General features: G+C 61.5%; 3 protein-coding genes across 10 annotated transcripts; 2 read left to right on the plus strand and 1 right to left on the minus strand.

Moving 5' to 3' along the window:
- Positions 1 to 1706: 1706 nt before the first annotated feature.
- Positions 1707 to 2189, plus strand: LOC309652232 (heat shock transcription factor, X-linked member 3-like; the record flags this gene model as incomplete). Its single annotated transcript, XM_082445825.1, has 1 exon — positions 1707 to 2189. One exon carries the CDS (start codon positions 1707 to 1709, stop codon positions 2187 to 2189), a length of 483 nt encoding a protein of 160 aa, XP_082301951.1.
- A 1795-nt stretch (positions 2190 to 3984) lies between these two features.
- Positions 3985 to 9144, minus strand: EOLA2 (endothelium and lymphocyte associated ASCH domain 2). Of its 8 annotated transcripts, XM_082445807.1 has the most exons (6): positions 9012 to 9144; positions 8060 to 8131; positions 6954 to 7048; positions 6395 to 6524; positions 5510 to 5790; positions 3985 to 4722 (listed from the first exon to the last, which is right to left on the minus strand). In XM_082445807.1, exons 4-6 carry the CDS (start codon positions 6460 to 6462, stop codon positions 4499 to 4501), a joined length of 573 nt encoding a protein of 190 aa, XP_082301933.1. In that variant the 5' UTR covers positions 6463 to 6524; positions 6954 to 7048; positions 8060 to 8131; positions 9012 to 9144; the 3' UTR covers positions 3985 to 4498. The 8 variants fall into 8 exon arrangements, with proteins under 8 accessions (XP_082301933.1, XP_082301934.1, XP_082301936.1 ...); XM_082445808.1 differs by lacking the exon at positions 6395 to 6524 and having other exon boundaries at positions 9012 to 9141; XM_082445810.1 differs by lacking the exon at positions 6395 to 6524 and having other exon boundaries at positions 6954 to 7063; positions 9012 to 9141.
- Positions 9012 to 16024, plus strand: LOC309652236 (uncharacterized protein). Its single transcript, XM_082445833.1, has 5 exons — positions 9012 to 9155; positions 10739 to 10991; positions 11402 to 11551; positions 12100 to 12345; positions 12637 to 16024. The coding sequence occupies exons 2-4, from the start codon at positions 10970 to 10972 to the stop codon at positions 12321 to 12323; spliced, it is 396 nt and encodes a 131-aa protein (XP_082301959.1). The 5' UTR covers positions 9012 to 9155; positions 10739 to 10969; the 3' UTR covers positions 12324 to 12345; positions 12637 to 16024.
- Positions 16025 to 17525: the final 1501 nt, after the last annotated feature.

Genomic DNA, 17525 nt, shown 5'->3' on the forward strand with positions numbered 1-17525 from the left:
AGGCACCTCGGGAGGTCCTCTTCCACACCCTCTTAGCTCTCCCCTTTCAGAAATAGGGCAGTGGCGCTCACAGAGGGCAGATGACCCTGCTTAGTGGCAGAGCTGGGACAGGGACCTAGGATCCTCGTAGACGGGCCTTTCCAAGGTGCCACTCTGTCCCCTCCACGGTGACTATGAAGGACAAAGTCGCCCACAACGGCCAGAGAACGCGCATCGCCAAACCCACCATCCTATCCTCCCACCTGCGGTGAAGACGGACGACTCTCATTCGGGTTTCGGCGCGTCTGACACCCAGACCCTCATCTATTTCCAAATGCACGTGGACGGGGGCTTCCTCCGGTCACGTCTAGGTCGGCAAGTAGGAAATTTCCTTGGGAGTCAGTCCGTGTCACTTAGGCCCGTTCAAAAGCGTCTAAGCTGAAAGCAAACAAAATCATTCCATGTATCCTCAAGGTAACAGCGAGACAGGGCCCCGGGGGTGGGGGTGGAGGTGGAGGTGGAGGTGGGGCAGGGGCGCGCGTGGGGAAGGAGAGCAGGGCTGGCCTGGGAGCGCACCAGTGAAATGCTCGCTTTCAATGGGACAGGCTACACGCTGAAGCCCCGAATCAAGTCCTTCAAAGGGCAAGTACCCACGGAGACCCAAGGTGGACGTGGGAGGCCAGGATCGGGGGCAGCAGAAGCCAAACCACCCCACTGCGGAAAGGAAACATGGCTTTCGAGGCAGCCTCCAGGGAGGCTGGATCCGACGGTCTGGGAAGGCGATGGGAAAAGGACACACGCAGGTGTTCCAAAAGTGAGCACTCTTGGGCCACGAGAAGGGCTTCTATGGGAAGAAATGGACGCTGAAGACAATCCCTCTGTGATCCGCACAGGGATGAGGTCTGAGGCAGGCAGAGCTCAAAAGGAGGCTCGATGCCCAGCGGAGGGCACGTGGCTATGCCCTCCCACGCGGCATTGGCGGCATGGGCAGGGCCGTGTCTGAGGTGCTTGGGGAGCACTCGAGTTGAATGTGAGGTCACGCACAGCCCTACTCTGGGGACAGCTTGACCTGGGAGGCAGGAAATAAGGACTCTTTGTTTGGGCCCGTCTGAGCGGGACCGACCAGCTGGCAGGATCAGCTGCAAGCGACCAGAGCCGGAAGGGGGATGGGGGGGTGGGCACCGGCTCAGGCTAGGCCAACCAGCCCACTAGGGACCCCCATCTTCTGGGAGGGACAGTCGCCAGGGGCCCACGTGATCCCTGTGGTCTCAGTGGCAGCCAAGCTATGCCTCGCCAGGGCCTGGCCCTTGAGCAAATCGGAAGCCAGCATCAAGGGATGGGAGTGGGGACAGGATCACGTTTCTCAACCCATCCGGGGCCTGGCCCCTTGAAACAAGGTGCCTGGCGGCAGACAGGAGGCTTTCCCGGAAACTTGAACCATACTTTTCGAGACTTTTAGAAAAAAAGACAGACGCCGGGGATCCCCCACCCCGTCCCCATCCCCTCCCCCACACTTGGCCAGGGCTCCCTCTCCAGACCGCCTTTGTGACATCACGTGACCAATAAAGAAGACTGCGACTTAAGTGGCTGTTTGCCCCGCTACCGAGATTCTAGAACCTGGCGGACAGTATTTACTGGGCATCCCCGCTCTGGTCCAAGGCATCTGTGCCCTGAGAGTTCAGTGATACGGTCTCGGGTGGAGAATGCTCCCAATCTAGACTGGCTCCATGGCTAGTCAGAGTAGCGACGAGCTGTGTACAGTCACGCTGGGCCCATCGGCTGACGCAGAGCCAGCAACGTGGGTCCCCTCTCGTGCGTCCCCGGATCCAAATGTGGACTCAAGGGAGAGTTCGGAGAAGCAGGGTGACCAAGCCGAGAGCCCAGATCCTGGCTCCCAAGACAACCCACCACCACAGGGTCCAAACAACGGTGTGGCCAACGAGAGTATTCTTGAGCTCTCCTTCCCAAGAAAGCTCTGGAGGATGGTGGAGGATCCCGCCTTCACCTCTGTGCGCTGGAACGACGAGGGAGACACGGTGATCATCGAGCAAGACCTCTTCCGCAGGGAGGTTCTTCGCCGCAGAGGCGCAGACAGGATTTTCAACAGGGACAGCTTGAAGACTTTCATCCACAAACTGAACCTGTACGGGTTCAGCAAAATACGCATGACCAGCCACCCTCCAGGGAAGAAGAGGCTGATGGTAAAGTAGGAAGCCCTTCCGTTGCCCATGTTCTCTTGTTATTCGAACACGTTCCGGGGAGGCCAGATGGGCCACGTACTGAACGGGTTTCATTTCCGAGAATAACTTACTTCACGTGAGAAGGTAGTTAAGGAAAGATGAGAAGGTAGAGCCCGTGGCATTCAGCCACAGCCCCTTAGAGAGAACCTGCAGGTGTGCCTACAGACCCTCTCGAGAGGCCATGAGATGTCAGGTAGCCACAGTAACTCCTCGACCGAGGCTCGCCTCGGGGAGCTCTAGGGAGCGCACACTCTAGGGCGGAATAACCTGCCAGGAACTTAAAGAGACCTTTTCTCCATAGTCAGATAAGACCATTATGATGGACCAGAGTGGGGGTGGGGGGCGGCGTGGGGCGGGGGTGGGAAGGAATGGGTATTTTCTCCCAGAATGGCTAAAGTGATTCGTTTCATTTCCTATCTACTGCAACTCCAACTTTCAGAGAGACAAGCCTCTGCTCATCGAGAACATTGAGAGAAAAGGCAACCTGGGAGCAACTGCTCAGCCCGGGACCAGAGCAACAGCCCTAAAGAGAAAGAAGCCAGTGGCTGCTACCAGAAGCTCCCCACGAATCCATTCCAACGACTCCACCACCCAGAAGAAAGCCCCAAGTGCTCAGGGGCCCAGCGGTACCCAGTCTTCGCTGTTCTCTAGCATGTGCTCTACGAGCGGTGGGGCGGGATGGGCCAGGGAAAACCATCCCCCCAGTGAGCAGGGAGGCCCGAGTGGGGAGGGCACTCCCTGGAATGTCACTTCTGTGCCCCCGGCTACCGCCGGAAGGGACGCCGCCAGGGAGCTGCCCGCCAGCCCCACGGTTTACCCGGCTTATGGCTCGGAGATGCCTGTGGACAACGGCTGTTCCTCCCTCCTGCCGGCGGCCCTTTCTGCCTTGTCCCCGAACGAGGTCCCTGAGGTGGATGAGGAGCAGGAGGGCTCCTCAGATTGCAGGTGTGCTCTCCGAGAACAGTTCAAGGACAACTGCGATCCCTGAGCTCGCAGGCCCCTGGGAACACACGAAAAGCCCCATCTCATAACCAAGAATCTGTTTTTGTCTCTAATAAAGAAAAGCCAAAGTCCACAGGAGTAAATAAAGAATCGAACGAGAATTGTGAGTCTTGTGTCCTTTCTAACTGTCTGTCCTATTCACACATCTCAGTGGACGGGCCCGACGAGGCTGGAAGCCCACCCCCCCGGCAGGCTTTGGTCCCCGCCGTCCCCTTTCATTTGAAGCAGCAGCATTCCCCACGCCCAGCCACGGACGTGGCTAGGGAGCGCTGAGGCCGGCCCAGGACAGGCTGGCCCCTGGGCCTTGCCTGCCAGTCAGGAGGCAGCACAGGCTGGCTCCTGACCTCAGGGGTGTCACCTTCCATTAGTCATGCATCCTGAAGCAGAAGGGGCTTCCTCCTGGGTCCCCCTATGATGCCAGAAGTTTCTGACCCACAGCTGAGCGTGTGTCCAGCCCACCATCCAGGGGCCTCCCAAAGAGGCCCGCCGGAAAGGAGGGCCACCCCACCCACCAAGGGAGGCGTGCACACTACCGTCTGCCTCAGAAGAGACGGGCTGTTCCAGCCGACACCCGGGGGAAAGCCCAGCACCCTCAGAGGTAACAACCCCTAGAAAGCTTGCTAACAAATGACCCCAAACCCCACAGAGAAGTAAGAGATTTCCACAAAGTGAGCGCCAGCCCTTCTCACTTGGCCGTCAGAGCTGTGTCTAGGAGCCTGTCTTCGGACGTGAAGTGGCCGGGCAGCACGTCTAACACACACGCTTCGTGAGCCAAGGGACACTTTACAACAGGGCCAGGGTCACCTGCAAGGACAGACCGCGCCCTGTTTCTGGGCCTGCGGTCCTCTCCCGCGTGCACGAGGCCCGCCACCGGCCTTCCCCCATTGTTCGTTCCCCAGACGCGGTCCAAACATCTGGGAGTTCTGACCAGGACAAAGAGGGGAAAACGCTAACCGGTCCTCTCAAAACACATTTCTCTCAACCACCCAGAATCAGTAGGGCCAAAACGAGTGGCACTGCCATCTTCTCCTAAAGGTCAAAGTCCTCGAGACTCTGTCGCTGAGCCCAGAGCGGCATCGCACGAGGAGAGTCCCAAGCCCTGTCCCTGCACCAGGTGGGCACGTCTGCTTCCGTGAACGGCACGGAGCGGGCAGCGCTCCCCTGGGCAGGGCCGATTCAGACCAAACCAGACGTGCACGTCCAGGGCGTGAAGGCGAGTGGACGGTGGCACGATGAGCTGCTCTCTCGGTCACCTTCCTCTCGAGAGCCCAGTCTGGTCAGGCCTCCTGCCCAAAGGGGATCAGGTGCTCGGGGATGTCCACCTGGAAGACGTCCTTCCCGCCTCTCCTGGGGACAGGCTGCAGCAGCCAGCGGAGGTTGGCAAGCGCAGTCAGGTACTTCTGCCGCAGGTTGGGCAGCAGGGCTTGATTCTCCAGCTCCGCAGCCTCGTCGGGACCTAAGTTTTCTGGGCACAGCCAAGTGTCCCCAATGTCAACCAGCCCTGTGCACAAAGACAGAAGCACACAGATGGAGAACAAGGTGATTCAAAGTCACGACCGCTAGAGACTAAGACCACATCGTCGAGGGGACCCGGGGTGAACTGGGTACCTCTGGCTGAGCATTTCCCACCTGCCAACCTCGGTTCAGGGAATTCGGGGCGAGGCCGAGGGAGGGAGGGAGAGCAATGAAAAGGAGAGGCCTGGTGCTCCACGACCCCACCAAGGCCCAGGCAGCTCCCAGCCCGACCGCTGCAGGCAGCAGGTACAGGTCAGGAGGGCCCCGGCCGCCGCTGCGGGGAGCCTACGGGCAATCAGGTCCCTGAGCGACTCACCGGGGGCCAGTGGTTGATGCGGGACCTCCACCCCCACCCTGGGGGGGTTTAGGGGACTTCCTCAGGATGCCGCGGGCAGCGGGGGTGAGGCAGGCGCGTAAAGCCGGGCGGGCAGCCCGAGTCCCCAGGTCCCCCTCACACACAGCTCTGGCTGCCGTGCTGCCTCCCGCGGGCTCTGCCACGGCGCGCACACGTACACACACGGAGACGAGCACCACGGGCAGAGCCGTACCCGCCTCTGCCTCTCAGAGCACAAAGGGGGACTGAGGCCCAGAGTAGCGGGGAGGGGACCTGGGCCCGCCGACCCCCAGCCCAGGGACCTTCCCGGCCCCTCCGAAGGCGAGGTGCCTCAGGAAAACTAACCCTAACCCCACATCGACCGGTTCAAAAGAAAACGAGATGCCAAAGCCCCCGGTGAGACCCTGGGGGGCAGCCCCGGGAGGCGATCGTCACTTGCCGGCTATCACTCCGCGGCCGAACTTCTCCCCGTCCCGCAGCAAGGCCTGGATCTGCGCGGGGCTCATCCCCAGCCTCTCGGCCAGCAGCTCCCTCCAGGCCGCGTCCTCCCAGTCCCTGCGCGCGATGTGGACGGCCAGGGTGCGGTGCCGGTGGCCGCTCAGCACGGGCCGCCACCGCGTCTCCAGCGTCTTCACCCCATTTAAGACGAAACCCGCATGAGGCTGCCGGAAGGACAGGCAGCCGAACTTCATCTCCCAGAGCTCCCAGGGCCTCACGCGGCTGCGGAAACACAGAACCGTAACGGTCAAGGAGCCTGGCGTGCCGGCCTCCGAGCTCATGACCCGTGGGCCTGACCTCAGCCCCGGGGGCCCCCCCGGGCGCCAGCCCCTTCCATCCGTCTCCGTGCCGTCAGCTGACAGGGGGTGCCGACCGGGGGGATCTGTCCATCAGATGGAGTCCGCGGGGAGCTCACAAGGGAGGCCCGGACGGCGAGAGAGAGGCGTGTGGGCAATTCCACGACAGAGGGCACTGGGCCCCGGGCGGCAGAGAGGAGGCAGGGAGGGCCCCTTGGCTTCACAGCCCAGTGGCCGGGCCCTGGCCCTCTCCCGGCTCAGACGGGGACAGTCCTGGGCCTGGCTTCTCCCCTGCCCCCGGCCCCGCAGCTCCCTGGCCCTGCCACTGCCCATGCTCTGCAGATCCCCCATCTTACCCCAGGGCTGCTGAGTGCAAATCCTTGGCAACCAACCTTGGCTCGGCCCTGGGGATGCCCTGGCTGTCACATGGCCCTGCCAGGTGTCTCTTCCCCGCGCCTTGGGAGCCACCCTCCTCCCACCCCTTCCTGCACCACTGCTTCCACCCCGGCCCGGAGCCCGAGAAAGGATACGTGACGGCAGGAACTACTGGCACTGGTGCACGCTCCGTCTCCACGCCAGGACCTGGGACGGGCACCATCCAGGGAACATAGACTTCAATCCTCAAATAACCCTGGAGGTTACCGTCACCCCGCTCTGCAGCTGAGGAGGCGCCGAGGGATAGAGAGACAGCGGGTGATTCCAGGGGAGCTGACTCCACACACCCCCGTCCTCTCCTGCTTTCCTTGTACCTGGGGGTGGGGGGGGCGGGGGGAGGGTCCCTGCTCACTGAGGACAGAGCAGCAGGGGAGCCGCGGGCCTGAAAGTCAGCCAGGTCACGGCACCGCACGGAGCCTCCACTTCCACGTGGCTGTGAGGACGGGGGACAAGGCCGCAAAGGCAGCCAGCCCAGGACCTTCCAGGGCTTTCCTTCCCCGAGCAGAGCAGAGCCACGTTTCTCTCCAGGGCCCATGAGGCCCCACATGATCTGGCTCCTCCCCCTGGCTGCCTGCTCTCCTCGCCCCTGGATTCACCCCCTGCAGCCATGAAGGCCTTCCTTCCATCCCTGGAACGTTCCGCGTGTGCTCCTACCTCAGAAGCCTTTGGAGGGTGTTAGGGGTCACACCGTGCCCCTGAAATTCACGTGCTGGAATCTCAACCCCAAGTACCTCAGAGCGTGAGCCTACCTACAAAGGAAAGGTCTTCACACAGGCGATCAAGGTCAGATGAGCTCATTAGGGTCGACCCTCCTCTAACAGGACTGATGTCCCCATAAAATGGGGCCAGTTAGAGACAGACCGGCACACAGGAGAGCCAGCAAAGCCCCGGGAGTGAGGGGGGGCGGGATGGGACAGATTCCCTCCACAGCCCTCACGAGAGCCACCATCAGCCGCACCTAGATCTCGGGCTTCTGGCCTCCAGAACCACAAGGCAATACATTCTGTAGTTTAAGCCACCCAGACTGTGGGACTCTGACACGACTGCCCGGGCAAGCGATCACAGAGGGTCAGCCCTGTCCTGGACACCTCTCCACGCGGGGGTGGGGGATGACCTCTCCGCTCACGAAACCTCGGGAACACTGCTTCACGTCTGTACGTCTTCATCTGTCCTATTTGCACCGCCCACACGGTACCCCGTCGTCGGCTGCCCCACAGGTTACTGACTCTTCCCCCTGCCGAGGGGGACTCACAGACTGCTTGGCGCTTTCTGCCCCTCTAGACACTCAACACGACCACACACTCGCTAACTGAAGCCCCGGGTCGGAGGAGGCCCGCGTCACACGGCACACATCCCGAGACGCTGACACACGCCGGCAAACGGCCTTCCGCAAAGGCTCCCCCGTGTACACTCTGCCAGCCACGGGCGAGGCTGCCGTGCCCTCACGCACTGGCGGGCCCCCGAGCACCATCATCCCGCTTAACCTCTGCCAACCCGATGGGTGACAAAGGGTCGCCCTCCTCACTGCGTTCGGGTTAGTTACGAGGGAGGCTGGCCAGTCCCTGGGGCCTGGCCGTTTCTCTGGCTCCTACTGGGGTGTGTGACCGGACCCCAGGCTTGCCCGCGGTTTCCGCCACTCAGCTTCTCAGCCAGCCCCTTCCTCACGGGCGCCACCAGATCACAACCATGGGGCCCAAGCCGTGCGGGTGGAATCCCTGGGGAGAATCCCTCGGGAAGAAGGGGGCTGAGTGCCCTCCTACCTCTCGACGCAGAGGGTGCCTGCTTGGTGGCCAGAGGAGAAAACACTCTTCCACTTGTCTCGGTGTCTTCACCTGCACGAGGACCAGAGGGACAAGGAGAAAAGTCATCAGCCACACAGCAATGCTGGCCAAGGAACCACAACGGTCTTCTCCTCGGCAGGGACCGGAGACCACCAGGACCCAGGAGGGCCCAAACGATGAGAAGCACACGTGCTGGCTCCCTCAGGGTTGGTTCTGCTCATCAAGGCAACGACCCTGTCCCCGCCCGGCTGGGCCGGGGACCCCACGATGCCTCAGCCCGCAGCACAGAAGCCCATCCCACAGGAGTGACGGTGATCTTACAGCCCAGCAGCTCCCGCATCCAACAGGGGAAAACGACACCTCCCCTCACACTGCCACGCGGGAAGGATCTGGGGAGCCCCACAGTCCTTGCCCCTCAATGGACTCCTGGGTGGGTCCCAGCGGGAGGGGAGCCGCGGACAAGTAGCTGAGCCCCGCAGGGCAGGGAGGCGGGTGGGGGGTGCCCGCGGGAGGCGGGAGGGCAGGACTGCGGGCGGCGGGTGCGTGTGGACCAGCGCGCATCGCGGGACACACACGTGGAAGGATGGCGGGCGGGGACGGTGGCGGTGGAGGGGACAGGAAGGTGCGGCCTTGGCCGCCCCACGCGCGCGCCCGACGCAGAGCCCGGGAAACTCCCGCCCGGAGGTACCGTCCGCGAGCGCGGCGGGTCCTGGCTCCTTGCGGGCGGGGCGAGTCGCGGGCGCACTGGGACGGCCCGGCTGCGGCCACCGGGTAGGACGGTCGTCCGCCTCGGGAAACCGGGACCGGTGACACGTGGCCGCGTCCACAAGCGCTGACGCCCCTTATTTCCGGGGTGAACGCATGTACGTACACACGTACGCACGCACGTACGCAGGCACGCAGGCACGCAGGTACGTAAACACGCACTTACGAACAATCGCGCATTAGACGCAGGCCCCGGCCGCTAGGAGACAAGAGTAGGAGCTGCCAGGCCGTGCGGCGGCGCGCGGAAGGCCGGGCCGCTCGGAGGCTCGAGACCGGCGGCGTGGAGCGGCACCCGGAGGAGGACCAGGAAGTGGGCGGGGGAGCGGGTCGGAAGAGAAGGGGCGGGGCTGTGGCGAATAGCTGGGGAGGAGCTGGGGGAGGGGCAGGGCGCAGGTGGGAGGAACTGGGGGAGGAGTATCTGGGGCTGATTTGTGGGAAAGAGCTGGGTGAGGAGGAGCTTCTGGAGGAGGAGGCAGAGCTGGGGAGGAGTGGGGCGGAGCTGGGGAAAAGCCGGGCAGGTGCGGGGCGGGGGCGGAGCTGACAGGGATGGAGCTTGGGCCCCTGGGAACCCATGGAGGGTGGGCGAGGGCAGCTCAGTGGAGGAGTCCAGACGGTGCCCTTTTGAGTCCCTTACCTTAGGCGTCCAGTCCGCGCCGCAACAGTCGGCAAGGGTCAAAGTGGCAGCGACCCAGGGTCCTTAGCGACCGAATCCGAGCCTCAGAATGGACCCCAGGGGACAGGGAGCCGGGGGGGGGGGCGGGGGGGGCGGGGGGGGAGGGCAGGGGGACGGGGGAGGAAGGGGAGGGGGAGGGCAGGGGGACGGGGAGGAAGGGGAGGGGAGGGAGGGGGAGGGCAGGGGGACGGGGGAGGGAAGGGAGGGGGAGGGGGAGAGGGCGGGGCCTCTGGGCTGAGTGCCCAGGCCAGCTCCCCTCCAAGCCACCCTGGGACTGCTGCTGGCCGAGTCCTGAGGGACAGTCTTTATCTGGCCTTTTCTGAGGTGAGAAGAAAATTTCTCACTCGGCTTCCTGTTGCCCCTGGGACCTGGCATGTCCCAAACAAAGCCAACTTCCCCTTCAGAGCTGTTTCCTGTCCTCTTCCTCCCAGTGGTGGTGGGGGGGCGGGGCCTCAGCCCACTCAGTGTCTCCCACCTGGCTCTGCTCCTCCTCGCGTTCCTTACCGCCGCCCTCCCTCCCATTTCCTTGGTGATCAAGTCCTGTGTCCCTGCCTCCCAAGTGCCTGATCAGAATAAATGCTCCTCTTTCTGTCCCCACTGCTACTGGCTGACTTCAGGCCTCATGACCTAGGGCCGGTGCTGTCACCTGAGTCTCCCCACCGGCCGGGACGCCTCCTGTCGCTCCTCCTCCAGTGGGTGCCCCACAGGCCATCGGTTCCGTGTCACACCGCACATCTGTCCTCGTCAACCCCGGACTGAAAACCCTGCTGGGCCCTCTCCTGTTTAAGCCCCATCACCTCCTTGGTGCCCTGGGAGGGCCTTTGAGTGGCCCCGGCTCTCCGTCCTTGTCGCCCAACACCCTGGGTGCCTGTGCTGTCCCTGCACGCTGCGGGCACGCACTCTGCGGGTCTCTACACTTTGGCACGTGCAGTTCCCGCTCCTGGACCCCTGGTTCCTCTTGTGCTGGCAAGCTCCTGTCCTCCTTCCAGGCACAACTGTAACGTCCCCTTCTCTGCCCGCCGCGAGCGTCTGGGGTTCTGGCAGCGCCCTGTACCTTCCTGCTGCCTTCCTTTGCTGGGCTCTTCTTTCCGGGCTGGAGCTGCTCTCCAGGAGTCCTGGGAAGACAAGGACAGGGTCTTACTCGTTCCTGTAAGCCGGGCGCCTGACACAGCTGCTGCCGAGGGAATGTTGGCTCAACGGAGCACTGCTTTCTCTTCCAGCGAGCTGGCCTCCCCTCTCCTTGCAGAAGCCCGAGGGAACAGGAGTGCCGGCCCCGAGGTGAGGAGCGGAGGGTGCCTTCGTGGATTCGGGGCCTCGGGGCTGCGGGGGACCTGAGCGATCAGCAGCTCCAAGTCCCTCCATGCCGGTGTCCCCTCCTCGGCTCCTCGCCCCAAGAGTGGTTACCAGCTGCGTCCAGACACCCCAGAGCCTCGTCGTCGTGCTTTCAGATCATGAGGGAGGGTCCCGTGAGTGGTGGGTGTCGGCTGCTGGTGTTCCTCCCGAACCCCGTTTTTGAAGAACTAGAAGTTGCCCAGCGAGCTAGAGGCACGTGATAGGTGGCTGCCGGTTGGGGGACAGCTGTGACGGCGCTACATAAGGACTCCCTTCTCTGACCCTCCCGTGTGTGCTGAGAGGCGGGGAGCCCAGGTCCGGGGTAGTGGCTGCCAGGCCTGTTCACTGCCAGATGGGCGGGCCCGGGAGGAATGGCCTGGCCGTGTTGCAGGTGGGCGTGGGGTGGTGTTTGGCTGCCCCCCGTGAGAGGGGCCCCTTTGCAACTCAGCCTTGATCTTCAGTACAAGTAAGTCAGCGCCGAGCCTTAAAACCATCTGATTTCTGACTTCCCAGTGACGTTTTCTCCACCTGCCGCTTCCCACCCCCTGCAGGAACAACGTCCTGGCAGGAACGGGCCTGCTCTCCTTTCCCTCTGCTCATCTGGGTGTCAGCCTTGGCCTCCAGCCTGGCCGCTCCCACCTTCCGCGGCTCGGGGCTCCTGCTCCCACCCAGCCCCTGTGACTGCACCCCACATCACAGGAGTGAGTCTCCTCCTCAAGCTCTGCTTCCTCCCCAGACGCGCTTCTGTCCCCGAGAGGCACCCCATCTTCCTTTCAGGAAGCCCTTGTCGTTGGCGCCACTGCTCTTTGGGGGACGGTGCCCCCAGGACATCGCCCCCTCTCGGAGCCCAGGGCACCTGGTCTGAGTCCACTTCCCTTTCTGGCCCCCTGCCCGTGGCCCCAGCAGACCTCACTGGCCCTGCGACCCATCTGGGCACTCGCCTTTGCGGCTGCGTCCCCTTCTCGTCCCCGGTGGCCTGGGCCCCTCCAGCCCCCCACCCCAACTGCGTCTTTGAGGCCCGGAGAGGGTTCCAGGTTGCTCCTGCCGCACGTTTTGGGGCGCCACCGGTGTGGGACGGGCTCGACCCAAAGTCTCAGTTTCCCTAGTGTCCTCCTTGGTAGGGCTGGTTTCCTCTCTGAAGCGCCTTTTGCCCATCTTTCCGCTGAGCTGCGTGTCCTTTTTGTGCCGAGTTGTGGGAGCTCCTTTCGGGGTCCGGGTACTAATCCCGCCCTGGTTGTTTGTGTTTCAGATGCCTCCTCCTGCCCCTTGGGGGCTGGTTTCCTCCTCTCTTTGAAGGCCAGCTTTGGACTCCGCATTCGCCTACACCCTCTCCGACCTGTGGAAGTGCCCCAAACGTCAGGGCGTGTCCCGCCGGCCCTCCCGCTGGAGGCTGCCGTCCACTCCCAGGCCCGCCCCCTGGGGCTAGTGGTCCCCGAGGAGACGGTGCCCTGGCGTCCAGCGCTCTGCCCGTGAGAAAGGGCTCCTTCTTGACTGGGTAAGTCACTCGGTCACCGCCTGGCTTTAGTTCCATGCCCTGGACTCACGCAGGACAAGCCCCGGGGCAGCCGTGCAGCTGCAGGAAGACGGCCGGCGGCCTTGTTTTCTCTGCCCCAGCTCCCGGTTTACCTCCTGCCGCCCCACATCTGGCCTGTTTCTAAGACGTGCTCCCCTGCCCCCGCCTTCCCCTCTGTCCCCTGGGCAGCTCCTGTTGGCCGTGCCCCTCTCCACACGGCCCAGATCGAGGGGTCCAGCCTGAGAACCACGGGTATTTCTGACTCTGTCTTAGTGACTGGCGCTGCAGGACCTCGGGAAGAAGCTGCACACAGGGGACCCGCAGACGTGAGCAGCCACTTTGCCGCCACTGCCCGGGGTGGTGCCTGCGCAGGGAGCGTGGCACAGCACAGGGGCACTTCTGTGCGCTTCTGGCGATGCCCCCACTTGCCTTCGCGTTACAGACCGTTACGTCACCTTTGGCTGGGGGCGGGAGATGCTCGGCTCCACGTCTGCGGCACTCCTGAGCCCTCGGGTCTACGTCCTCTTTAGCGTCCTCAGTCTCTGGGCGGATCAGCAACGACCCGGGCCCCAGGCCCCCTCCGCAGCTGGAGGGGGCCTTCCCGACATCAGGCCATGGCCCAGTGAATGGGTCCAGCTTACTTGTTTGAGAGATTCAGGAGTGGGGCCTGGGTGCGGGGGTGGGGGTCTGGAGCGAGTGTTGCCATCCCGTAACCGGGCTTACAGGGCTCGGATGACAGGACTGATGGGCTCTGCGTGTAGGGCCCGTTCAGCCGCCTCTTGAGTATCTGTGTGCTCTCTGTGGCGACTTTACAGAGTGCAGAGAGGATGTGAAGAGTCAGGAGCAAGGAACGCCCATAAGGCATCACCTGGAGGCAAGAAGGTTCACGAGTTCACGAGTGGGGCGTGTCTCCCCTGCTCTTTTTCTACACGTTTCTCCTTTACTCGCTGGAGTGCATGCAGGGTTACCATTGGGCCTTACATCTTCTCACTCACGTTAAGTGTTACCCCAGGTTCTGAAGGATTCCTCGGCAGGCATCTCACTAAGCCCTGCACCTGGTTCTTTCTGGAGGATAGTGGATCGCAGCCTCTCCCTGCTCAAGACCAACTGACAGATCCTCGGGAACGGCCCTGCGTACCTTGGACCAGTGACAGCCTCTGCTCAGAAACCCCAGCCCAGGGGTCCTCCTGAAGCAGCCGCAGAGACAGAGTTTATTGTGTCTCCCACATCAGGGTCAAGCTGGGCCCGGTGTCCAACAGCCTCCAGCTGTCTGGTTGTCCCGCTTCCCGGTGTTGGGTCGCCCAGCGCGGAGCCCGAGGTCCCTTTGGGAGGGGCTGGGGGGGTCATACGAGTGCCTGCTTGCCGTGGTGCTACAGCGTCCTTCCCCCTGGGGACCCGCCACGTCCCTGGTCCGTGGTTCCACGTCTGAGAACTGGCTCAGGGGCAGGACCTGGGCGAGGGATCATGACTTGTTCACTGGGGCGGCTGCCCTCGGCCTCCTGCCGCCCGTCCTTGCTCTTTTGAGTGTCCGTTTTAGACTGTATCTTGGTCGGTTGCCCATCCATCGAGCCCCCGGGAAGCCGTGTTGTACTGACCACCTGCCCCGCTCGGTGGGTCGGGCCTCCTGGTCAGTGGCGGCCGTCGTCATAGCCCCTGGTTTCTGGCCGCTCAGTGGCGCCCCACGACCTCTGCTGCAGTCCCTGGGCGGCGGGGGAGGGCAGGGGGTCATCCCTTTCCTCCCTCACCAGGCCTGGCGTGCCCGGCCTGTGTTGTGAGGTGACTTCGCTCTGCTTGGGGGCCTGGCAGTGGGCTGACCACCTCGCCCCATTTTTCCTGCACGCTGCTGCTTGTAGCGCTTCACGTCCCACAGCAAATTGGGGCGGCTGGCTACCCTGTCTCCTGGGACGGAGGGCACCTGTGGGGAAGGACTCGGGTCATGTTTGCTCCCTCGGGGGTGAGGCGGGGACACCAGCTCTTTAGGGGGAGGGGTGGGCCACTGCCGCAGGCTCAGAAGTTCAGCGACATCTGGGGAGTCCCGGTCTTCTGGGGCTTCCTCCCAGTCTCCCTGGTCCTCGTGTCAAGGGTGCAGGTTTTCCCAAGTGGGCTTCCGATGCTGGCGGGACAGACGTGCCTTGGTTGAACATTCAGCGTCTTTGAGCTTCAGCCACTTCTCTCGAATCCTGGGTCAGACGATTGTCCGCTGCCTGAGATGGGGGCTCCTTTGTAAGGTACTGGGGAGACCCTGGGGCCCCCTTTTTTCTCACTTTGCTCTTCACCCTAAGCTGCTCATCCCCTGTGGTCGGCAAAGCAAAGAAGTCACCTCCCCCTGTGCCCCCCACGTTCCGCACGCCTGGATCTTCTCACCTGCCAGGAAATTCCTCTCCCCCTGCCAGCCCAGCGAAAGTTCTAGCAGCTGGGCTGTGGCCTTGTGCCCGGGGCTGTCCGCACACCACCCATCCCCGGGGTGGGGTCCTCATTGCCAGTGGGGCGGGTGATGACAATCCCGTGCCAAGACCCCATGTCATCACCAGCTCCTTGGACCACTCCAGGGCCGGCCGGCTCGGGTTGTGTCCCTCGGGAAGCTGATCCCGGGAGAGAGTTAGTGCCAGAGGCTGGCTGGGGACTCACACCCACTAAGGGGACAGGGAGCAAGCAGGGTTGGGCAGGGTGTCCCTCCAACCTGCGATGTCGACCCGACGGTTTCTGCCAGCCCGTCGGGGAGCTGCAGAGCACGGACGGGCATTAGAGGTCCCCGCAGTGGGCCCCAGTGGTCAGGCCCTCGCAGTGCCTGAGGCCTTGCGATCCACATCGACTGACCGGGAGAACCAGCACCCAGAATTGGTGCCCGAGGGGTGGCTGCGGGCGCACACAGGGCGCCAGCTGCCTTGGCCCGGGCAGCACCTTGCTCTGCCCTGCGGCCGGCCTGGTGGGAGGTGCTTTGGCTTCTTGTGCATCAGACAACCGCTGGGTTGGGCAGGGGACGTGCTTCCAGGGCGTTGGCTAACTGGCCATCTGTTAGCAGCATCGGTGTCAGCACAGCTTGATGGGAGAGGGCAGATCTGGATGCCAGACATCATACGGCAAAGCCCACTTAAGTCCGCAGACGTCCGTCCTGTGAGAGGGTCCTCGACTGTGCAGGGACACGGGTGTCCACTCCCCCTTGTGTTACTCAGGGCTGGTGGGGGAGGGGCATCTTCCAGGCAGACCTGTAAAGCACAGAGTCTGAAACGAGGCAGAAGGAGGGGAACGTGAAGAGCGGGGAACCCCTGACTCAGAGCAAGGGGCTGCGGAGGGCTTCAGAGAGGAGGGCCGTCTGGGCTGGGTCTTGAAGTGAGAAGGGTCTCCTTAGCTGGGAGATGGGGGACGGGACCCCTGGAAGGGCCAGACACATTCAGGGGACTGAGACCAGGTGCTTGTGGAACCAGTTCATGGGAGAGGAGGCTGGGAAACTAGACTGGGTTCGACTCAGAGGCCACCCTAAGGAGTCAGGCCTGTGCCCTGGGTACAGTAGATCAATGCCCTCACTTGCAGTTTTAAAGGCAAACCATTGTTTCTCTCCCTGAGAAGAATTCATCGATTCACTCATTTGGTTCGTCAGTGATCTGACAAACCTTTGTGTGCCTCCCAGGCCAGGCAGCAGTTAGAGAAGAGGGGCACACGGGTGAGTAAGGTGTCGCTCCGTGTGCGGGTGCCTGTCCTTGCCGATCTGTACATGTGCGCCTTTCTCTGCAGGCCGCCTCCTTCTCCCGGCTTGTGATGAGCTTTCCAATTCTTGTTCCTGACTTCAGAAAGAAGATTAGAGAGATGATGGTAGGTCTTTATGTTCTGAGGGTTATTGCTTGGGTGAGGGTGCAGGCATTGGGTCCAGATTCTCCTGGTCTGCACCAGAAGGTTGATTTGTCCCATGTGGCACCCAGAGTTGCCCAGGCTGAGCGGAGTGGCTGCTGCTGATGACGCAGAGAAAGAAGACGTGGTGCGGGTTTGCCCAGAGCAGCTCACCGATGGCCTGAACTGTGGCAGCCTCCAGTGCCAGGAGGAAGTAGCCGTGTGGGCCCCCTGCTTACTGCCTCTGGACCTACTGCATTTGAAGGAGGAGGGCGGGCGGTGAAGACAAGACGATGTGGGAGGGTGGCCTTGGTGTGTTGCATCGCCCAACTAGAATGTTCCCAGATGATACTCTGAGGAGGCTTTGGGAAAGGGGCCAGCTTTGTGGCTGAAATGACACTAGGGTTTGATGCTAGCAATGTGCTGCTTGCTCATTGTGCCATCTGCTGGCCAGCTCTTCCAACTTCACCTTTTTTTTGAAGTATAGTTGATTTACAATGTGTTAGTTTCTGGTGTACAGCAACTATTCTTTTTCAGAGTCTTTTCTATTGTAGTTTATTACAAGATAATGAATATAGTCCCCTATGCTATACAGTAGGGCTTTGCTTATATAGTTTATACATAGTAGTGTGTATCTGTTAATCCCAAGCTCCTAATTTATCCCTCCCCCCGCTTTTCCCTTTTGGTAACTGTAAGTTTGTTCTCTATGTCTGTGAGTCTGTTTCTGTTTTGTAAATAATTTCATTTGTATCATCTTTTAAGTGATATCTTAGAATATTTGTCTTTCTCTGACTTACTTCACTTAGTATGATAATCTCTAGGTCCATCCATGTTGCTGCAAATGGTATTGTTTCATTATTTTCTCATGGCTGAGTAGTAGTCCATTGTGTATATATACCACATCTTCTTTATCCATTCATCTGTCGATGGACATTTAGGTTGCTTCCATATCTTGGCTTTTGTAAATAGTGCTGCAATGAACATTGGGGTGCATGTATCTTTTCAAAATAGAGTTTTTGTCTTTTCCAGATGTATACTCAAGAGTGGGATTGCTGGATCATATGGTAGTTCTATTTTTAGTTTTTTAAGAAACCCTCCATACTGTTCCTGTTCTCCATAGTGGCTGCAGCAATTTACATTCCCACTAACAGTGTAGGAGGGTTCCCTTTTCTCCACACCCTCTCCAGCGTTTATTGTTTGCAGATTTTTTCATGATGGCCATTCTGACCTTTGTGAGGTGATACCTCATTGTAGTTTTGATTTGTATTTCTCTAATAATTAGCGACATTGAGCATCTTTTCATGTGCCCGTTGGCCATCTGTATTTCTTTGGAGAAA

This window comes from Balaenoptera physalus, assembly GCF_965194825.1.
Source record: "Balaenoptera physalus genome assembly, chromosome: X".
Classification (NCBI taxonomy): Eukaryota; Metazoa; Chordata; class Mammalia; order Artiodactyla; family Balaenopteridae; genus Balaenoptera; species Balaenoptera physalus.

Excerpts from the sequence above, each read along its gene's own strand:
- EOLA2 (XM_082445807.1), bottom strand. The coding sequence starts at position 6,462 with ATGGTGCCCGTCCCAGGTCCTGGCGTGGAGACGGAGCGTGCACCAGTG. Across the intron at positions 5,791-6,394 it reads CCAGTAGTTCCTGCCGTCAC|CCGCGTGAGGCCCTGGGAGC; the intron begins GTATCCTTTCTC and ends GTGTTTCCGCAG. Across the intron at positions 4,723-5,509 it reads CGGCCGCGGAGTGATAGCCG|GGCTGGTTGACATTGGGGAC; the intron begins GCAAGTGACGAT and ends CTTTGTGCACAG.
- LOC309652236 (XM_082445833.1), top strand. The coding sequence starts at position 10,970 with ATGAGGGAGGGTCCCGTGAGTG. Across the intron at positions 10,992-11,401 it reads GAGGGAGGGTCCCGTGAGTG|GAACAACGTCCTGGCAGGAA; the intron begins GTGGGTGTCGGC and ends CACCCCCTGCAG. Across the intron at positions 11,552-12,099 it reads CTGCACCCCACATCACAGGA|ATGCCTCCTCCTGCCCCTTG; the intron begins GTGAGTCTCCTC and ends TTTGTGTTTCAG.